Genomic DNA, 20,172 nt, shown 5'->3' on the forward strand with positions numbered 1-20,172 from the left:
CTCTACCCTCTCTCCAGCAAACATTAAATAACCTCACCAACCAGTCCACCATCACTGAACCTCCCTTTTTCAGACATTCTGCATGGCATCCATCCAGACCAGGTGCCTTACCTGCTTTCATCATCTTTACAACTGCCTTCACCTCATCCTTCCTTATTTCTCCTCCATTCTCCTCACTCATCACTCTCATTTTCTTTGCATTTCCCACTGCAGCTATCTTTCCTTCCCTATCCTCCTTCACATTTAGCAACTCCCTAAAATATTCTGCCCATCTTCCCCTTACTGCCATCTCTTCCATTATCATCTCTCCATCTGTACCTTTTACCTTTTCTTCCCTACTTGATTCGCCTCCTCTTCCTCTCTTAATTGCTTTCCAAAACATCTTTTTATTACTTTCAAAATTTTCTGTCATACTCCTACCCCATTTCACATCTGCTCTCCTCTTTGCCTCCTTTACCTTTTGCTTTACTTCTCTTTTCTTTTCTATGTACGTCTCATATGACTCCCCCGTCCTCTTTTGTAACCAATCTGTGAATGCTCGCTTCTTCTCTTCTACAACCTTCTTTGTTTCCTCATCCCACCATTCACTACCCTTTCTTCTATTTCCCCCTGTCCTTCTTGTTCCACACACCATCCTTGCACACTTTAAGACTCCCTCCTTGAACCATCCCCATTCCTCCTCCACACCCGTCTCTGCTCCATCCTTTACTCCCTCCCACTCCTCCTTCAGCTTCTTTTCGTACTCCTTCTCCTTTTCATTCAAGGAGTTCACTCTAAGAACCTCCCTACCTTTTGTCCCTTTCCTCTTTCTCCATCTATCCTCCACTCTCAGCTTACCTTCCACCAAAAAATGATCTGATATTCCCCCACCCTCTCCCCTTAGCACATCTACATCCTTAACTCTTCCTATCATAATCCTATTTACCACTACATAATCCATTAGCGCTCTATCTACCACCCTTTCCCATGTGTACTTATGCTTGACTTTCTTCCGAAACACTGTATTTGCTATCATCAACTCTCTTTCTAGACACATTTCCACCATCAACTCTCCACTACGATTCTTTCCTGGAACTCCACACTTCCCAACCACTCCATCCATTGGACCATTTCCCACCCTAGCATTAAGGTCTCCCAGTACTATCACATTGATATTTCTTCCTAAACCCTCTATGCACTCATTTAAATCTATCCAAAAGGCCTCCCTTTCTTCAACGCTCTTCTCACTGCCAGACCCATATGCACTTACAAAGACCCACATCTCCTTTCTCAGTTTCACCTTCATCCACATTATCCTTGAGGAAACCTCCTTCCACTCCACTACCTGTTTACCTATCTCCTCACTTACTAGAATAGCCACCCCTTCCCTCCCTCGCCCTCTCTTCACTCCTGATAACCTCCCACTTACACTCCCAAACTTACACTCACCCTTCCCTTTCAACTTAGTTTCACTCAAAGCCAACACATCCATCTTTCTTCTCACATACTACCTATCTCTTCCCTTTTACTCTCATCTGTACCACATCCACGCACATTAAAAGACCCAAACCTTAGGGTGCTGGCCCGAGGCCCTCCAGCACCCCTTATGCCTTCACTTTTCTTTTTAGGATATATGCCCCGTGGGGCTACAGGGAGAAGGATGCCTAGTCCCTCTCCCCGTCCCTTTCTTCTCGCCTCTTACGATCCAAGTGGGATACTTGGTGGCAGTATTCTTTTCCCCCACCACGTCACACACTCCCCCCTATCAGGAGGCTAGGACGGTGCCCCTCACAGAGGGCTTTGTAGCGTGGAATTTAATGAACCACTATGCCCTTGGTTCAACTTTGCTGGTGGCAGGATTCGAACTGCCCTCACCTCGACCTTCGCCGCAAGTAACAACACCCTAACCCACTCAGCCAGCGAGCTTCCATCTTCATATCATCTACTATACTTCTTAACCTCTTCAGTACGGGCCAAAATCTCGCGGGCAGCATTATCTGCCAGATGTACGATGTGTCGTAATAATACTCGCATCATAAAATATAGTCACCGCTTATATCGATCGTTCTCTCTTTCACCCGTGAATTTTGATAACCATAGAAAATGTGATGAAGACAGTTTAGAGAGTATGTCATTACGCAGGGGCAACTACAATAAATATAATCAAGATGCCGATATGGCAGCCTCGCATATCCACTTGCTCATCATGCCGCCTACGTATGCGGCACCATATGGAAGGGGTTAAACACTTCATCTTAAACACACCATCTTTGCACACCTTGTGACTCCCTCTTTGAAACATCCCCATTCCTCCTCCACTCCTAGTTCTACTCTATCCTTCACTCCCTCCCACTCCTCTCTCAGCTTCTTCTTGTACTCTTTGCACACCTTGTGATTCCCTCCCTCTACTACTCATGTAAACACTTTTGGACAGACTTCCCCCTATTCCATGCATCTGCAATACATTTCATTAAGCTTTTCTGTCAATACTATCATGATTAATTAATTGGGTTCAGTGTCTTAACCCCTTCCATACGGTGCCGCACACGTAGGCGTCATGGGGAGCGAGTGTATTCGCGAGGCTGCCATATCGGCGTCTTGATTATATTTATTGTAGTCGCCCCTCTATAATGACATTCTTTCTAATTCTTTTGTAATCGCATTTTCTATGGTTATCAAAATTCACGGGTGAAGAGAGAACGATCGATATAAGCGGTGACTATATTTTATGATGCGAGTATTATTACAACACATCGTACGGCTGGCATTGGCTGCTGCCACTGAGATCTAAGTCCATGACGCCTACGTGTGCGGCACCATATGGAAGGGGTTAAAACTATCCCTTACAGAGGACTTTGTAGCATGGAATTTAATGAACCATGTCCTTGGTTCAGCTTGCTGGCAGCAGGGTTCGAACTGCCATCACATCTACAGTACCTCCACCACAAATAGCAACACTGTAACCTGTTTAGCCAGTGGGCAGTCATGTACCTTCTCCAAATCGATGGGAGCCTAGATTACATCTTTATCCTTTACTACAAACTTTTGGGAAAGTATTAGTTGTATGTAGATGTGTATGGATGGTACTGTGATACATGGAAAGCAGTGGGTGGATGGTGGGTTAGGGAGTAGTTATGGGTGAATGATATTTTAATGCAGCCTGAAGGGATTTCTCCCCATCTTCAATGTTTCTGCACAAGAGAACGGAGAAAGGGATGCTGATTAAATGAAGTGGCCTTGTTGTGGATCTGCTGTCTTGCTGCATTTATTCTGACCCAGGGCAATGGGCAAGATGCAGGGATGGCCCGTCATCCAGGAGGAGCCAAGATGAGAGGGAGGGAGGGGTGGAGAATGGGAGTGGAATGGGTGGGAGTGGATTTTATGCCTTTTGACTTTGGCTACCTCCCTTGTTAAGGGGAAAAAGCCCTTGTTATATGTGTGTAGATATCTGGCAATAACAAAATTTAAAGGCCAAACCTGTCTGATTGTTTTGAAGTCTCCTCTCTCAGGGTTGCAAGTTCTTTCTCTAGGGTCTGAAGCTGTTCCCAGCGTCTCTGGACATCACCCTGAGTGCTACCTTCCAGAACAGCAATCTCACCCCAGGCATCCTGGTCAGTATATAAACAATCCATAATTTCCGGTTATTTAATACTGCCTCTATGTTACTTCACAACATAAAAGAATGATCAATTGTACAAAAATAATCTAGGAACACTACAAACCTGCAAACTTCTCCGCAAATCTTTTTCTATGACAGACTTTTTCTGCAAGGTCAGTTCCATCATGGTGTCGAAATCTTGTCGTTCTTTTTCCATCTGATCCAACTGTTCAGACTTTTTCAGCTGTAAGTTAATTACAAGAAAATGTACATATTGTATCCAGAGTACAACAAATGCTAATGTGAAGGATGCATCCCAATTCTAAAGACCAAAATAATGAGAACAAAAACAATAAACTTTTGTCCTCTAAAATTTACAATTTTACCTTGGTTACAAAATAGGATGGGGGAATCATAGAGGTACAAAATAAAGAGAAGAGAAGTAAAGCATAAGATAAAGGAGGCTAAGAGGAGAGCAGATGTGAAATGGGGTAAGAGTATGACAGAAAATTTTGAAAGTAATAAAAACATCTTTTGGAAGGAAATTAAGAGAGGAAGGGGAGATGAATCAAGTAGAGAAGAAAAGGTAAAAGGTGCAGATGGAGAGATGATAATGGAAGAGAAGGCAGTGAGAGGAAGGTGGGCAGAGTATTTTAGGGAATTCCTAATTGTGAAGGAGGATAGGGAGGGAAAGGTAGTTGCAGAGGGGAGCGCTAAGAAAATGACCCTGATGAAAGAGGAAAATGAAGGAGAAATAAGAAAAGATAAGGTGAGAGCAGCTGTTAAGATAATGAGAGCAGGTAAGGCACCTGGGTTGGATGGATGCCATGCAGAATGTCTAAAAAAAAGGAGGTACAGTGATGGTGGACTGGCTGGTGAGGTTATTTAATGTTTGCTGGAGAGAGGGTAGAGTGCCAGAGGACTGGAGGAGTGCCTGTATAGTTCCACTTTACAAGGGAAAGGGGAACAAGTGTGAGTGTAGTAGTACCGGATGTGTGTTTTGTGACACCTGCGTGTCACGGATGAGTGCACCCGCCAGGAACCGAGCGTGCTCCCCGTGACATGCACATGTCACAGTTATAAGCTGTGTGTATTGAGGGCTCTCAAGGCCTCTGGGTTATTTCTACCCACTTGGTGGCAAGTGTCTGTGTTTACAAACATAAGGCTCCAGCCATTCGTGGGACGGTTTGAAACGTTTGTTTACGTAAGGTTGACAGGTCGGTAACGAAGGGGTTAAGAGAGGGTAGAGTGCCGGAGGACTGGAGGAGTGCCTGTATAGTTCCACTGTACAAGGGTAAAGGGGACAAGTGTGAGTGTAGTAGTTTCAGAGGGATCAGGTTGTTTAGTGTAGTTGGGAAGGCTTATGGGAGGGTCTTGATTGAGAGGATTAGGAGAGGAACCGAGGGAATTGGTGAGGAACAGTGTGTGTTTAGAACAGGTAGGGGTTGTGTAGATTAGATTTTTGTGGTAAGACAGATATGTGAGAAAGCTATAGGAAAAGGTAAGGATGTATTTTGGACTTTCATGGATATGGAAAAGGCTTATGACAGGGTAGACAGGAAGGCACTGTGGGAATTATTGCAAATATTTGGGATAGGAGGAAAGCTTTTAGCTGTCGAAAGTTTTTATGAGAGTAGTAGAGCACATGTCAGGATTAGAAATGGATAGAGTGAGTGGTTTGAGATAAAGGTGGGACTTCACCAAGGATGCATTTTGTCGCCTTGGCTGTTCAATTTATACATAGATGGGGTGGTGTGAGAGGTGAATGCAAGGGTAGTGGGTCAGGGATTGGAGATGGTTAAAGAAAATGAAGAAAAGTGGGATATAAGCCAGTTGTTGTTTGCTGACAACACTCCACTTGTATCAGGATGAGAGGATGGATTAAGGAAGTTAGTGACAGAGTTTGGAAAGGTGGAAATAAGGAAGTTGAAGATAAATGTGGGTAAAAGTAAGGTGATGAGATGTACAAGGGGAGAAAGTGGCAGCAGACTGGGAGTGAGTATTAAGGGAGAGAGACGGGAGGAAGTGGATAGTTTTAGATACTTGGGTGTGAATGTGGCAGGAAAAGGTGGAGTGGGGGTGGAGGTAGAATGTAGATTGAGTGAAGATAGTAAAAGCCTTTGGGGATTAAAATGTGTAATGCGAAATAGACATTTGGAAATGGACACTAAGAGGAGATTGTATGAAGGTGCGATTGTGCTGACAGCACTGTATGGGGCAGAAACATGAAACATAAGAGAGGAAGACAGGAGTTTGAGTGTGTTTGGGATGAGGTGTCTGAGAAGTATGATAGGGGTTACTAAGCTGGACAGAGTGAGAAATGAGGTGAGGGGGAGAATGGGGGTGGAAAGGGAGTTGGGTGACAGGGTTGATGAAAGAATATTGGAATGGTTTTGACACATGGAAAGAACGAGTGAAGAAGGTCCTGGAGCTGCAACGTCTACGTCGTGGGACCACCCCCCAACCCCAAGAGTTGGGGGCCAATCAGCAGCAACCACCCCTGGCCATCAGCTCTACGCAGATGGCACCGATCCCCAAGGAGGAGCTACGCCTACCTGGGGGAGTACCACAATCCTTTTTTTCCAACACACAATGTTACGTTTTTTCTGCACTGAGGGGTCATTTTCCGGCGATCACCCCTCTTCTACTTTTAGCCGGAGATGTAGAGAGCAATCCTGGGCCCACCACAAAATACACATGCCCAACATGCTCTAAACCCATTACTTCGAGCAGACAGACAAAGGGCTCAGTTCAGTGCAATATGTGCAAAAACTGGGCCCACCTCACTTGTACAACACTTGCTGACACAAACCAATACACAAACACTTGGACATGTTCTACCTGCCCTCCAGTAACCCCAATCCCACCTCCCCAACCACAGCCAACACCCTTACCCACTCCCAATTTCCCTTTGCCCTTACCCCCGATTAGTACTCCCCTTCCTTTGTCCCCGATCTCTCCTTTCCCCCCCTCTGACCCAGATCCTACACCTTCCCCACTACCACCCCAACCTCAACCCCAAACGGCAACATACAACACATACAAAACACACAACATCAACATATTACAACACAACATTGACGGTATTAACACTAAAAAACATGAACTTGAACACTTTCTTAAACAACACAACATACACATTGCAATTTTACAAGAAACAAAATTAAGACACTCACACAAAACACCATCATTTCATAATTACACCACCATCAGACAAGACCGGACTGACGGCAATGGCGGTGGACTCATCACCCTGATCCACCATTCCATCTGTTTTGTGGACACAAGTGCCACAACCAAAATTCTCCTCCCTACCACAGATAACACAACAGAAACCCAATCCATTCGTATCCGCACAGGCAACAATTCAACACTAACAATAGTTAACATGTACATTCCCCCCCAATCATCCCCCACAGTTCCAAACACCTTCAGACCTCAACTCAGCCAACTAACCTCAATCCCCAACCTGATCATGGGTGGTGACTTCAACGCCAAGTCATCTGCCTGGTTTGTCGACAACCCTGACACAGACAGAGGGCTTGATATACAGACTCAATTCGACTCATTGACTATCATGAACAACATGCATAATTATGCATACACATATCCCATACCAAGCCCTCTACACTCCCTCCTCTCCTGATATCACCTTTTGCTCCCCCTGCCTAACCCCAACAACATCATGGAGAGTGGTCGGAGCCCTTGGCTCTGACCACCTTCCAATCATCATCACCACCAAAACAAGATGCACCCCAGCTGGCCACAGACACACTTACACCAATTACAAGAGAGCTAACTGGGAAGCCTTTACTGAAGAGACAGAACAACATTTTGAAACACTTAACAGTACACCAATCACAAACATAAACAATGCTGTGCACGCTTTTAATACAATAATACAAAATGCAGACAAGAGATACATCCCTAGAGGCAACAGAAAATCACACAACCCCAACTTCACACCAGAAATCCAAGGCCTCATCAGACAACGTGACACACTTAAACACGATACCCCCACACCTATCCCTCAAAACATAGCAGACCAAATACAAACACTAAACACTGTGATTGCCAATAAAATACATGAACAAAAAACACAAAATTGGCAAAACTTTATCAATACACTTGATCACAAAACAAACACCAGCAAATTGTACAAAACACTCAACAGCATCACACTATCCAACACTAACACTACACGCTCTCACGCAGCAATAATCACAACAACAGATAATCTACCCTCAAACAGACAACAAGGAAACGCACTCATACGTCATTTTGCACAGACGAGCCATCTTACATCTCACCCTGACGACCGACGCACCATTCGACGTAAGAAAGAATTCCCCACAGACTCAGACTATACACCCTTCATAGACAGTCAGACAAAACTCATAATGCATAATCTCAAGCACTCATCTGCCTGTGGCCCTGATAACATAAGCAACATCCACCTAAAACACATTGGACCACAAGGTATACACGCACTCACAAACATTGCAAACTACAGCTATTCACACAACACTATACCCGACATCTGGAAGCATGGTAAAATAATCACCATTCCAAAACCGAACAAAGACCCAACAATCCCAACATCGCACCGCCCAATCACACTTCTCTGCACCCCCTCTAAAGTCATTGAACGCCTAATACTTAAACTTGTCACACCATATATTCCCCTTGCTGACTCACAACACGGTTTTAGGCCACTACACTCCACAAACACTCTTCTGACAAACCTCACACAAAGAATTTTAGATGGCATCAATTCAGATAGGCCCCACCACAGAACACTTCTTATAACATTGGACATTAGTAAAGCTTTTGATGCTATCCCCCGCCACAACCTAACAAATAAAATATATAACACAGACATGCACAATAACACCAAAAGATGGCTGGCCAATTATCTGGCAGGCATGAATGCTCATGTGTCATATAATGGCCAATCATCGCACATCAGAAACATTAAGAACGGAGTACCACAGGGCTCAGTTCTATCCCCCACATTATTTAATCTATACATGCATGACTTACCCACGCCAGACACCTCAGAAATACAAATCTCTTCCTACGCAGACGACATAACAATCACATGCACACATCGTAACACAGACAAAGCTGCAGAAATAATCCAGCCTTACCTTGACACACTCAACACATGGTTCATCACAAACAGACTCAAAATAGCTCCAACCAAATCTACAGCAACACTTCTCACCAACTGGACAAAAGAACACAAATACATACCTCATCTCTACATCAACAACACTCTAATACCATACACAAACACACCGAAAATTCTTGGTGTAACATACGATACATCCATGTCTTTCAAACAACACCTCACAAACATAAAAAACAAATGCACACCTAGACTTAACGCACTTAAGTCAATCACTGGAACAACATTTGGACAAAACAAAGAAACTAATATAACAATATACAAACAATGCATACGCTCAGTGATGAATTATGCGAGTCCTGCATGGGCTCCTAATCTCAGTGAGACACACCACAACACCCTTCAAATCATACAAAACAAAGCCCTAAAAACAATTACAGGCTGCACAAATACATCACCTACAGACCATTTACACCATGAAACAAAAGTCCTCAAAGTCAAGGACCACCTCGACATGAGAGGCACACAAACACTTGCTGCAGCCACCACAAACACATCACACCCGCTACACTACATAGCAGAACACCCACACACACCAAGAAACATTAAAACTACACCCAAAGACCTTTATTACGCACAGATACTCTCTTCTCTTCCTCCACAACCACCAAATACCAGCCTCCGGAAACATATTCATAATCATATCACTCACCGCTCCATTAACACACTGAAAGACAACACACTGCTGCATGCCAGACCCCCTGATATCCACCCTTCTGAATCCTCTCTCCCACGAAAGGACAGAGTCCACTTGGCCAGACTGCGATGTGGTCACCACCCAGCACTTCTAAGCTACCAGAAGAGGCTGGACGACCGTGTTGTGAACAGCTGCCCAGGATGTAACACTTCACCCCATACCATACAACACATAATGGAAGACTGCATTATACACAATCATGCACGCAAACAACACAACATACACTCTATAAAGGATTTGTGGGAAAACCCAGTTTCGGCTGTGGCCTTCCTTGGAGAGACGGGACTGCTCGGACAGACAGTCTAGGGAACGACAACAACAACAACAACAACAACGAGTGAAGAAAAACTAGTAAAAGAGGTGTGGAAGGCAGATGTGGAAGGAGTGAACATGAGGGGACTTCCTAGGATGAGATGGGTGGATGGGGTGAAGGGGGCTTTGAGCGAGGGGAATGTCTGTTGAGGAAGGATGGGAGAGGACAGAAGACAGGAGTGAATGGAGAATGGTTGTGTATGGATGATGCTGTGATGCATGAGGGAGAGTGGGTAGGGGATGGTGGGTGAGGGAGTATGTGTGAGAATTAAATTGACACAGCCCAAAGGGGCAACACCCCCCCCTTCTTCTCCTTTTCTGCATTAGGAGACGGAGAGTGGGGGTCATTGATTTAATGAAACTGCCTTGCTGTGGATGTCCTGTGTCTTGAGACACTGCTTCTGACCCAGGGCAGTGGATAAGATGCAGGGATGACCCGTCATCCAGGAGGTGCCAAGATAAGAGGGAGGGAGGAGGGTGGATGGGAGTGGAGTATGTTAGGGATGGAATGGGTGGGAGTGGTTTTTATGCCTTTGTCTTTTTGACTACCTTTGGTATGTACAAGGGAGGTACAAAAGGCATCCACCCATTCCACTCCATTCCGCAACCCCTCCCTCCATCTTGATTCACCGTGGATGATGGGTCATCCCTGCATAATATCTATTAGTCTTAAAGGAGAGAAGCTGGCGGAAGTGGATAGTTTTATGTATTTGTGGTTACATGTGGCAGAAAATGGAGGAGTGGAGTTGGGGGTAAATTGTAGATTGAGAAAAGCAAGTCTTGAGGGATTGAAAAGTTTCTTAACCCATTAAGCTCCGATGACAAGATTCTTGTCATTTGGTCAAATAAAACAAAAAATCATAAAACACCAAAATGTTTGATCAAACACCAGAAAAATACGACGTCAGTCCTCGCTTCGCTTTGCGAAGCGAGGACTGACGTCGTATTTTTCTGGTGTTTGATCAAACATTTTGGTGTTTTATGATTTTTTGTTTTATTTGACCAAATGACAAGAATCTTGTCATCGGAGCTTAATGGGTTAAGGAATAGAGAGAGAAATGAGAGGGTCAGGAGGTGAATAGAAGTGGACAGGAAGCTGGCATATAGGACTGATGGTTTGGGCACATGAAAAGAACAAGTGAAGAAAGATTAGTAAAACGAGTACGGAAAGCAGAGGTGGGTGGAGTGAACATGAGGGGGTGACCAAGGATAAGATGGATGGATGGGGTCAAAGGGGTTTTTGAGCATGAATGGGAATTTCTGTTAAGCAGGAAAGGGAAAGGGCAGGGGATAGATGTGAGTGGAGATAGATGTGTATGGATATTTTGACACAGCCCAAAGGGATTTCTCCCTCATCTTCTCTATTTTCCACATGAGGGGATGAAGAAGGAGGATTCCCATGTAAATGAAGCAGCCCTGCTGTAGATGTGCTGCGTCTTGCTGCATTTTTTCTGACCTGGGCAGTAGGCAGGAGACAGGGACGATGGTTCATCCACAAAGAGCTAAGATGAGAGGGAAACAATGGGTGGTGGATACGAATGAAGTGGATGGGAGTGTGTGTTAGCTGACTGCCTCCCTTACAGGAGGAAGAGGCTCTTGGTATGTGGATGAAATAGATGGATATTCTAGATTTCTCCAGGAGGTGCCAAGATAAGAGGGAGGGAAGAGGGTGGAGGGGAGTGGAGTATGTTGGGGATGGAATGGATGGGAGTGGTTTCTATGCCTTTGGTATATGTATATATTCTAGATTCACTAGAGTTGTATTTTTTTCTTGGACCCTTTTGGAATACGTTTCTTGTTTCCTATGAATGTTCTAAGTATGTTCTTCGGCTTTTTATTTCCTTTCACTGTAAGGTCTTTCCTGCATTGGGTAATGGTCATGTGCACACCAAGTCCGAGGCAAATTATTTTAAGGTCTTTGTCCAGTGAGAAAGTTTAATTGAACTGTTGGACGGTTCTTAAATTCATGGAAGACAAAAGTAAGACTTGCCATTACTTTTACTCAGTCATGGTTGAAATAATCACATTCTCGAGTACACATCGTGACAGAGACGACTTATTAAAGTGGAATAAAAGAAAAACAAGAGGACATGAAAAGAAACTCAAAAATGATATTTATAGAAGAGATCTGAAAAAGAATAGCTTTCTACACACAGTGGTGGATATCTGGAATAAATTGGATAAGGAAACTGCAGAAACTATACAAGAATTTAAGCACATACTGTACTTGATGCTGAGAGATACAAAGACGGGTCACTACGAACATTGCTCTCTTCATGTAAAATATGACTAGGTAAATACATGCTACTACGCTTTGAATCATAACTTACCAATGTGCTACTTAGTTCGTCAAACTTGGTCTTTAGGTCTTCTAACTCCACAGAAGCACTTGAATGTTTATGAAGGGCAGACTTGAGATGTTCACACTCCTCTCTACATAAAACAAGTTCTTGAGAACTGAAAGACAAAGCTTTGTTGGCATCCATCAATAAGCCTTCAGTGTCTCTTTGGGAATGCTCCAAACTCTTTATTTTCTCCTTCAGTTCTTGAATCTGAAATGTACAAGGACACATGAGCAAAAAAATCTTAACTATAGGTTGCTGGTATTGTGGTCTTTCCCTAGACCAGAGTTTCTCAACCTTTTACCCTTGTGTAACCTTTAAAATAAATTGCATGTCTCAGGGAACCCCAGTGAAGAAGAAGAAGAAGAAAAAAAAATATATATATATATATATATATATAATTAAAGTGCATTGTGGCTGTTAAAATGTATCTCTAACCACTCGGACCCATTCAGTGTTGTACACACACATATATATATATATATATATATATATATACAGTATACATACATACATATACCAAGGCTTTTTCCCCCTTACAAGGGGGGTAGCCAAAAAGAAAAAGGCATAAAATCATTCCCACCCATTCCATCCCTGAATACACTCCACACCCCTCCACCCTCCCTCTCATCTTATGCACAAGACCATATGGTCTTGTGCATATAAACTGGACATGTTCCCATCACCTGAATAAAGTTCTATGGTAAGAGCAAGAATAGATTCACATTCATTTCACAGCTGGTTACCCTTTCCTTGTAGAGAAGGATATTTGCCTTACCTGAATATAATTGCTTGACTGCAGCTAAAAATAGATATTGCAGCATACAAGGAACTTTGAAATAGAAACAAGAGAGCTTATACAGGAAAATCCACTACACTAAAGACTGGCATCATCAACTAGAATATGGTGAGGAGTCTTCCCCAGGACGTATGCAGCTGTTGCCAAAACCACCACCTTGGCCTTGTGCTTAGACTGTTGGAAACTGTAGAAGTTCACCGTACATTACATCCTTGAATAATAGTCAACCCCTTATTTGATGCTAAAAAAAATATAGAATTTTTCATATGCCTTTTGTAAAAATCAGCTCAACAATTTAAAGACTCTTGATGTAATTTTATGTAATATTCAAGGTGTTTTTTAAATGTAATAGGTTTGTTATACCAGTAATTGTAATACCATATGAATTCCATGTGAACAATAAATAATTATCAGTATTTCAATATTTGTAGCAGTCAATAATTTGAGGATTTCCGAGGTAATTTTCTTGTGTAAATTTTATTTTAACTATTGTAACATGCATGTATTCCATGTGAATGTACTTTTTAAAACATAATAACATCAGTACCATATATTTTCTTTATTTTTTTTTTACCCTTTTTCATGATTAGTGTGATGTACCAATAAATAGCACTGTACATGAGTTCAAATCTAAATATGATAATTGGAAATCAAAGCTATAGACTAAGTTGGAACTGTACATAAATTTGAGTCGAGGTATGTTGGAAAATTAAAGAATAGGAGATGGGGCCCAACGAGCGTTGCCCCTTTCCTGTATACTACAATTAGGTAAATACATCGAGGAGGTGCCAAGATAAGAGGGAGAGAAGAGGGTAGAGGGGAGTGGAGTATGTAGGGGATGGAATGGATGGGAGTAATTTCTATGCCTTTGTTTTTTGGCTACCTCCCTTGTAAGGGAGAAAATGCCTTTGGTATGTATATGTATGTATGTATATAGGTAGGTAAATACACACAAAATGTAACAATGGAATTTGAAAAAAATAAGAAAAAAAAAAAAGATAGAGAGAGAGAGAGAGAGAGAGGATATCAGGACAATATAAAATTGACACAAAGGAAGTAAAGAATATGGAATCTGAAAAAGACCTGGGAGTAATCATCACAAAGGATATGTCCCCTGACAAACATATAAACAAAACTGTCGGTGAAACCTATAACTTGCTAAGGTCAATAAAAAAGGCTTTTACTTACTTGAAAGAAGAAATGGTAAAGAAGATAATAGTCACACTGATAAGGCCAAAATTGGAGTATGCAGCGACACTATGGTCACTCAGTACTAAAAAAAATATAAGGAAATTTGAGAGAACCCAGAGAGCAATAATGAAGATGGCCCCGACACTATCAAAACTGTCATATGAAGAAAGATTGTCAAAATTAGAATCACAAACTCTGGAACAAAGGAGAGAAAGATGTGACTTGTTGACCATCTACAGAATTATGAGAGGTATGTTTTTGCTAGAGAAGATTTACTAAATTGGGATGAGAGAAACACAAGGGGGAATGGATGGAAGCTCAAAAAGAACAGTTATAGAAGAGACCTGAAAAAGAACAGCTTTCCCCACAGACTGGTGATGTATGGAACATATTAGACACAACAAAATGGTCTTTAAGAACATAAAAATAAAGAAAACTACAGGAGACCATAAGGCCTACACATGGCAGTTCCTTGCATCATCACCTGTCATCCCCATCCATAAAGTTATTGAACCTTCCCTTAAAATAACCAATAGTTTCAGCACTCACTACTACAGGGTCCCCATGTCGAATTCATCAACAACTCTACTGGTAAAACCAGTTCTTTCCTATTTCCTTCTTATATCTAAATTTGTCCAATTTATATTCAACACTGTGAGTCCTACCCTGCTATGTTAATATGATGACCTTGTATGCATCACCTTTGTTAAAGCCCTTGACCCAATTGAATACCTCTATTAGGTCACCCCACACTATGTCTTTCTTTTACCTTAGACACATTAAAACTTGTATAATGCCCCTTCCATCTCAGTACATCACAGATGAAGGGTCGTCCCTATCCCCCACCACACTGCCCTGGTCATAAGCCGGGTCCACACTTGTTGCATTTCCACGTATCTTATCATCTTTGCGTACCACCTAGTGATACGATATGGTGCAACAGGGTATTGTACCCACTTGTTGCGTACCCGCCTGCTGTATACGGATACGCAACAAGTGGGTACAATACCCTGTTGCACCGTATTGTATCACTAGGTGGTACACAAAGATGATACGATACGTGGAAATGCAACAAGTGTGGACCCAGCTAAAGACGATGTAGTGAGACAGTGTTTCCATAGCAGGTCCTGACTGCCAGAGTTGATCTACTCACAATGTTACATTGCATGGCAACCTCCATCCTCATTCATTCATAGTAACAGGAGAGGAATGGAACATCCTTCAGGTCATATCATTCTTTCACCCCTTCACTATCTTCTTAATTCATTAACATCTTTTGCACTCTCCCTATCCTGCTCCACATTCCTCTCATGCACCCACCCATCCACCTCATTCTTAGTCTTCCTCTCAAGCTTCCTCCCTATGCTTCTGTTTCCATACTCCATTTGCTAGTCTTTCCTCACTCATTCTTTCCATCTGCCCAAACCAACTCGGATCTATGGTCTATCTATATACCAAGGGCCTCTTCACCCCGCTATAAGGGAGGTAGCCAGTCAAGGAATACAACCAGTCCAACCTATTCCAGCTCAATCTTTGCTTTACCTATACATTTCTCAAACACTTGGTCCTTGGTCTCAAAAATATAATATATGATTTACAGCTGAAACTAGATCACAGATGAATTAGAAAAAAAAAAAGAATAAATAAAATAAAATAAAATAAATAAATAGAAAATAATAATAATAATAATACACGAAATTAAAATAAATAGATAAATAAATAAGTAAAATAAATTAATAAATCAGAAATAAGAAAAAAAAAAAAAATAAATAAATAAATAAATAAATAAAAAAGAAAATAAATAAATAAGTAAATAAGGGGACACAAACACAACTTACATAATCTAAGTCTGCCCCCTCACAGATCTTGGCTCTGAAGCTCTCTTCCTTGAGATCCAGTTCTGTGGCATGAAAAGCCCGCATTTCTTTCAGTTCCTCTTCCATGTTATCCAAACACTCAGTCTTACGCTCAAGCTTCATCTGCAAGTCGGCATTACGTGTACGGAGAACGTGAACGGGAGTGCCAGGTGAACTCCCTTGGGGCATGGAATTTGATCCACTTGGAGATTGGACACTGATGCTGTTTCTGTTGACAAGAAAAATTAATAGAATAAAATTATCTAGGCACAGGTGGTTGGTGGATGAGGGTGGAGGAACATGGAAGGTGAACACTTTCAAACATTGGAGTTACTGACTTTGGAGCAAAGAAGTGAAAGAGGTGACCTACTGACCATCTATAGAATCAAGAAGGGCACAGAAATACTCGATAGAGAGGACTTGTTAAATTGGGTCAAGAGAAACACAAGAGGACACGGAAAGAAACTCAAAAAAGATAGATATAGAAGAGATCTGAGGAAGAACAGTTTTCCATACAGAGTGGTGGACACTTGGAACAAACTGGACAAAACAATAGTGTGTGCAAAAACCATACACGAATTTAAGAACAAACTAGACACTGCAAGATACAAAGGCGGGACACCACGGGCATAGCTCCCCTTCCCATAAGATACAATTACGTAAGTTGTTGTTGTTGTTGTTGTCGTTCCCTTGACTGTCTGTCCGAGCAGTCCCGTCTCCCCAAGGAATGCCACTGCCGAAACTGGGTTTTCCCACAAATCCTTTATGGAGTGTATGTTGTGTTGTTTGCGTGCATGATTGTGTATAATGCAGTCTTCCATTATGTGTTGTATGGTATGGGGTGAAGTGTTACATCCTGGGCAGCTGTTCACAATGCGGTCATCCAGCCTCTTCTGGTAGCTTAGAAGTGCTGGGTGGTGGCCGCACCGCAGTCTGGCCAAGTGGACTCTGTCCTTTCGTGGGAGAGAGGATTCAGAAGGGTGGATATCAGGGGGTCTGGCATGCAGCAGTGTGTTGTCTTTCAGTGTGTTAATGGAGCGGTGAGTGATATGATTATGAATATGTTTCCGGAGGCTGGTATTTGGTGGTTGTGGAGGAAGAGAAGAGAGTATCTGTGCGTAATAAAGGTCTTTGGGTGTTGTTTTAATGTTTCTTGGTGTGTGTGGGTGTTCTGCTATGTAGTGTAGTGGGTGTGATGTGTTTGTGGTGGCTGCAGCAAGTGTTTGTGTGCCTCTCATGTCGAGGTGGTCCTTGACTTTGAGGACTTTTGTTTCATGGTGTAAATGGTCTGTAGGTGATGTATTTGTGCAGCCTGTAATTGTTTTTAGGGCTTTGTTTTGTATGATTTGAAGGGTGTTGTGGTGTGTCTCACTGAGATTAGGAGCCCATGTAGGACTCGCATAATTCATCACTGAGCGTATGCATTGTTTGTATATTGTTGTATTAGTTTCTTTGTTTTGTCCAAATGTTGTTCCAGCGATTGACTCAAGTGCGTTAAGTCTAGGTGTGCATTTGTTTTTTATGTTTGTGATGTGTTGTTTGAAAGACATGGATGTATCGTATGTTACACCAAGAATTTTCGGTGTGTTTGTGTATGGTATTAGAGTGTTGTTGATGTAGAGATGAGGTATGTATTTGTGTGAGAAGTGTTGCTGTAGATTTGGTTGGAGCTATTTTGAGTCTGTTTGTGATGAACCATGTGTTGAGTATATCAAGGTATGGCTGGATTATTTCTGCAGCTTTGTCTGTGTTACGATGTGTGCATGTGATTGTTATGTCGTCTGCGTAGGAAGAGATTTGTATTTCTGAGGTGTCTGGTGTGGGTAAGTCATGCATGTATAGATTAAAGAGCGTGGGGGATAGAACAGAGCCTTGTGGTACTCCATTCTTAATGTTTCTGATGTGCGATGATTGGCCATTATATGACACGTAAGCATTCCTACCTGCCAGATAATTGGCCAGCCATCTTTTGGTGTTATTGTGCATGTCTGTGTTATATATTTTATTTGTTAGGTTGTGGCGGGGGATAGCATCAAAAGCTTTACTAATGTCTAATGTTATAATAAGTGTTCTGTGGTGGGGCCTATCTGAATTGATGCCATCTAAAATTCTTTGTGTGAGGTTTATCAGAAGTGTTTGTGAAGAGTAGTGGCCTAAAACCGTGTTGTGAGTCAGCAAGGGGAATATGTGGTGTGACAAGTTTAAGTATTAGGCATTCAATGACTTTAGAGGGGGTGCAGAGAAGTGTGATTGGGCGGTGCGATGTTGGGATTGTTGGGTCCTGGAGCTGCAGCGTCTACATCGTGGGACCACCCCCCAACCCCAAGAGTTGGGGGCCAAACAGCGGCAACCAGCCCTGGCCACCGGCTCTACGCAGGTGGCACCGATCCCCAAGAGGAGCTACGTCTGCCTTGGGGAGTACCACAATCCTTTTTCTCAACATGCAATTATGTAAGTTGTTGCTTGCAGATGTCACTGCATTCTGAAGAGAAACTGAAATAGAAGTGCCAGTAAGAAAAGATTATGAATGAATGCAGGCAAAAGCAAAGTGATAAGATGTACAAAGAATGAAGCTACAGGTCTTCTGCAAGAAAGACTAGAGGCAATGGAACGATTGCTTGATTGATGATGCTGACGGGTTGGATGTGAATGTGAGATGTAACATACTGGAATATGTGGAGAATTTTAACCACTTCCATACGGTGACGCCTACGTAGGTGTCATGAGGAGCAAGTGGGTACGCAATAATGCCAATGTCGGCGTCTTGATTATATTTATTGTAGTCGTACCTACGTAACCTCTCTAAACTGGCTTCATCATATTTTTTATGGTTATCAAAATTCACGGGTGAAAGAGAACGAACAATTGAGCACTGACTTTATTTCTTATAATGCGATTATTATGACGCAACATCTCACGTCGGGCAGCTAATGCTGCCAGACATGTAATGTGCCCCAGAGCGAAGAGGTTAAGTATTTGGATCCATGGAGCAGTGATTGGAGGAATGGATGTAATTGAATTAAAGGAGTACCATATTATAAGGGAGTCAGCCAAGTTAAGGCAAGCACCCAGTTCCAACCATTCCATCCCCATCCACCACCCACTGTTTCCCTCTCTCATCTTAGCTCCTCCTGGATAAAGAGTCATCCTTGTCTCCTGCCCAATGCCCTGGGGGGTCAGAAGCAATGCAGCAAGATGCAGCACATCCACAGCAGGGCTACTTAACCCATTAAACTCCGATGACAAGATTCTTGGACAAGAATCTTGTCATTGGAGTTTAATGGGTTAATTCACACTGCAAACCTCCCTCCCTGTCCCCTTATAATGGAAAATAGAGAAGATAGGGAGAAATTCCTTTGGGCTGTGTCAAAATATCTGTACACAACGTATCCCCTGCCCTCTCCCTTCCTTGGTCAACAGGCATTCCCTCTGGCTCAAAGTTCCTTTTATCCCATCCATCCATCTCACGATTTAATGAAGCTGCCTTGCTGTGGATGTGCTGTGACTTGCGACACTGCCTCTGGCCCAGGGTAGTGGACACGGTGCTGGGATGACCCGTCATCCAGGAAGTGCTAAGGGTGGAGGGGTGTGGAGTGTATTCAGGGATGGAATGGGTGGGAATGATTTTATGCCTTTTTCTTTTTGGCTACCTCCCTTGAAAGGGGGAAAAGGCCTTGGTATATGTATGTATGTATCCATCTCATCCTCAGTCATTACCTCAAGTTAAATCCACCTTTGTTTCTCACACCTCTTTTGCTAACCTTCTTCACTTATTCTTTCCATGTGCCCAAACCATCCCAATAACCTTTCATCAGCCATATCTGCCATCTCCCTTTCTACCACCATCACCATTTTCCTCCTCACCTCCTTATTTCTCACTCTATCCAACTCTGTAACCCCCACCATACTTCTCATAAAGAAATTAGAAAGAATTCAAAGAGCAATGACAAAGATGGCACCAACGCTCTTCAAATTGACATATGAACAGATTGAACAAACTTGAGCTACCAACCCTGGAACAAAGAAGAGGAGGAGGAGACCTACTAATCATCTACAGAATTATGAAATCCTTGATGGAAAGGACTTACTAAAGTGGTATAGGAGAAAAACAAGAGGACACAAAAAGAAACTTAAAAAAGGGTAGTTACAAAAAATATCTGAAATGAATAGCTTCCCACACAGAGTGATAGATACCTGGAACAAACTG

At 42.6% G+C, this 20,172-nt stretch overlaps 1 protein-coding gene across 1 annotated transcript in view; it reads right to left on the reverse strand.

The window, feature by feature from the left end:
- Window positions 1–20,172, reverse strand: part of LOC143030935 (uncharacterized) — a 138,708-nt gene that overhangs the window by 62,615 nt on the left and 55,921 nt on the right. The window contains exons 13-16 of the mRNA XM_076194215.1: window positions 15,948–16,194; window positions 12,108–12,329; window positions 3,702–3,821; window positions 3,457–3,587 (exon numbers count right to left, since the gene is read on the reverse strand). Of these exons, the coding sequence (XP_076050330.1) occupies window positions 3,457–3,587; window positions 3,702–3,821; window positions 12,108–12,329; window positions 15,948–16,194 (720 nt within the window). The remainder of the gene's footprint in view (window positions 1–3,456; window positions 3,588–3,701; window positions 3,822–12,107; window positions 12,330–15,947; window positions 16,195–20,172) is intronic.

This window comes from Oratosquilla oratoria, chromosome 12, assembly GCF_046742065.1.
Source record: "Oratosquilla oratoria isolate Oo_2021 chromosome 12, ASM4674206v1, whole genome shotgun sequence".
Taxonomy (NCBI): domain Eukaryota; kingdom Metazoa; phylum Arthropoda; class Malacostraca; order Stomatopoda; family Squillidae; genus Oratosquilla; species Oratosquilla oratoria.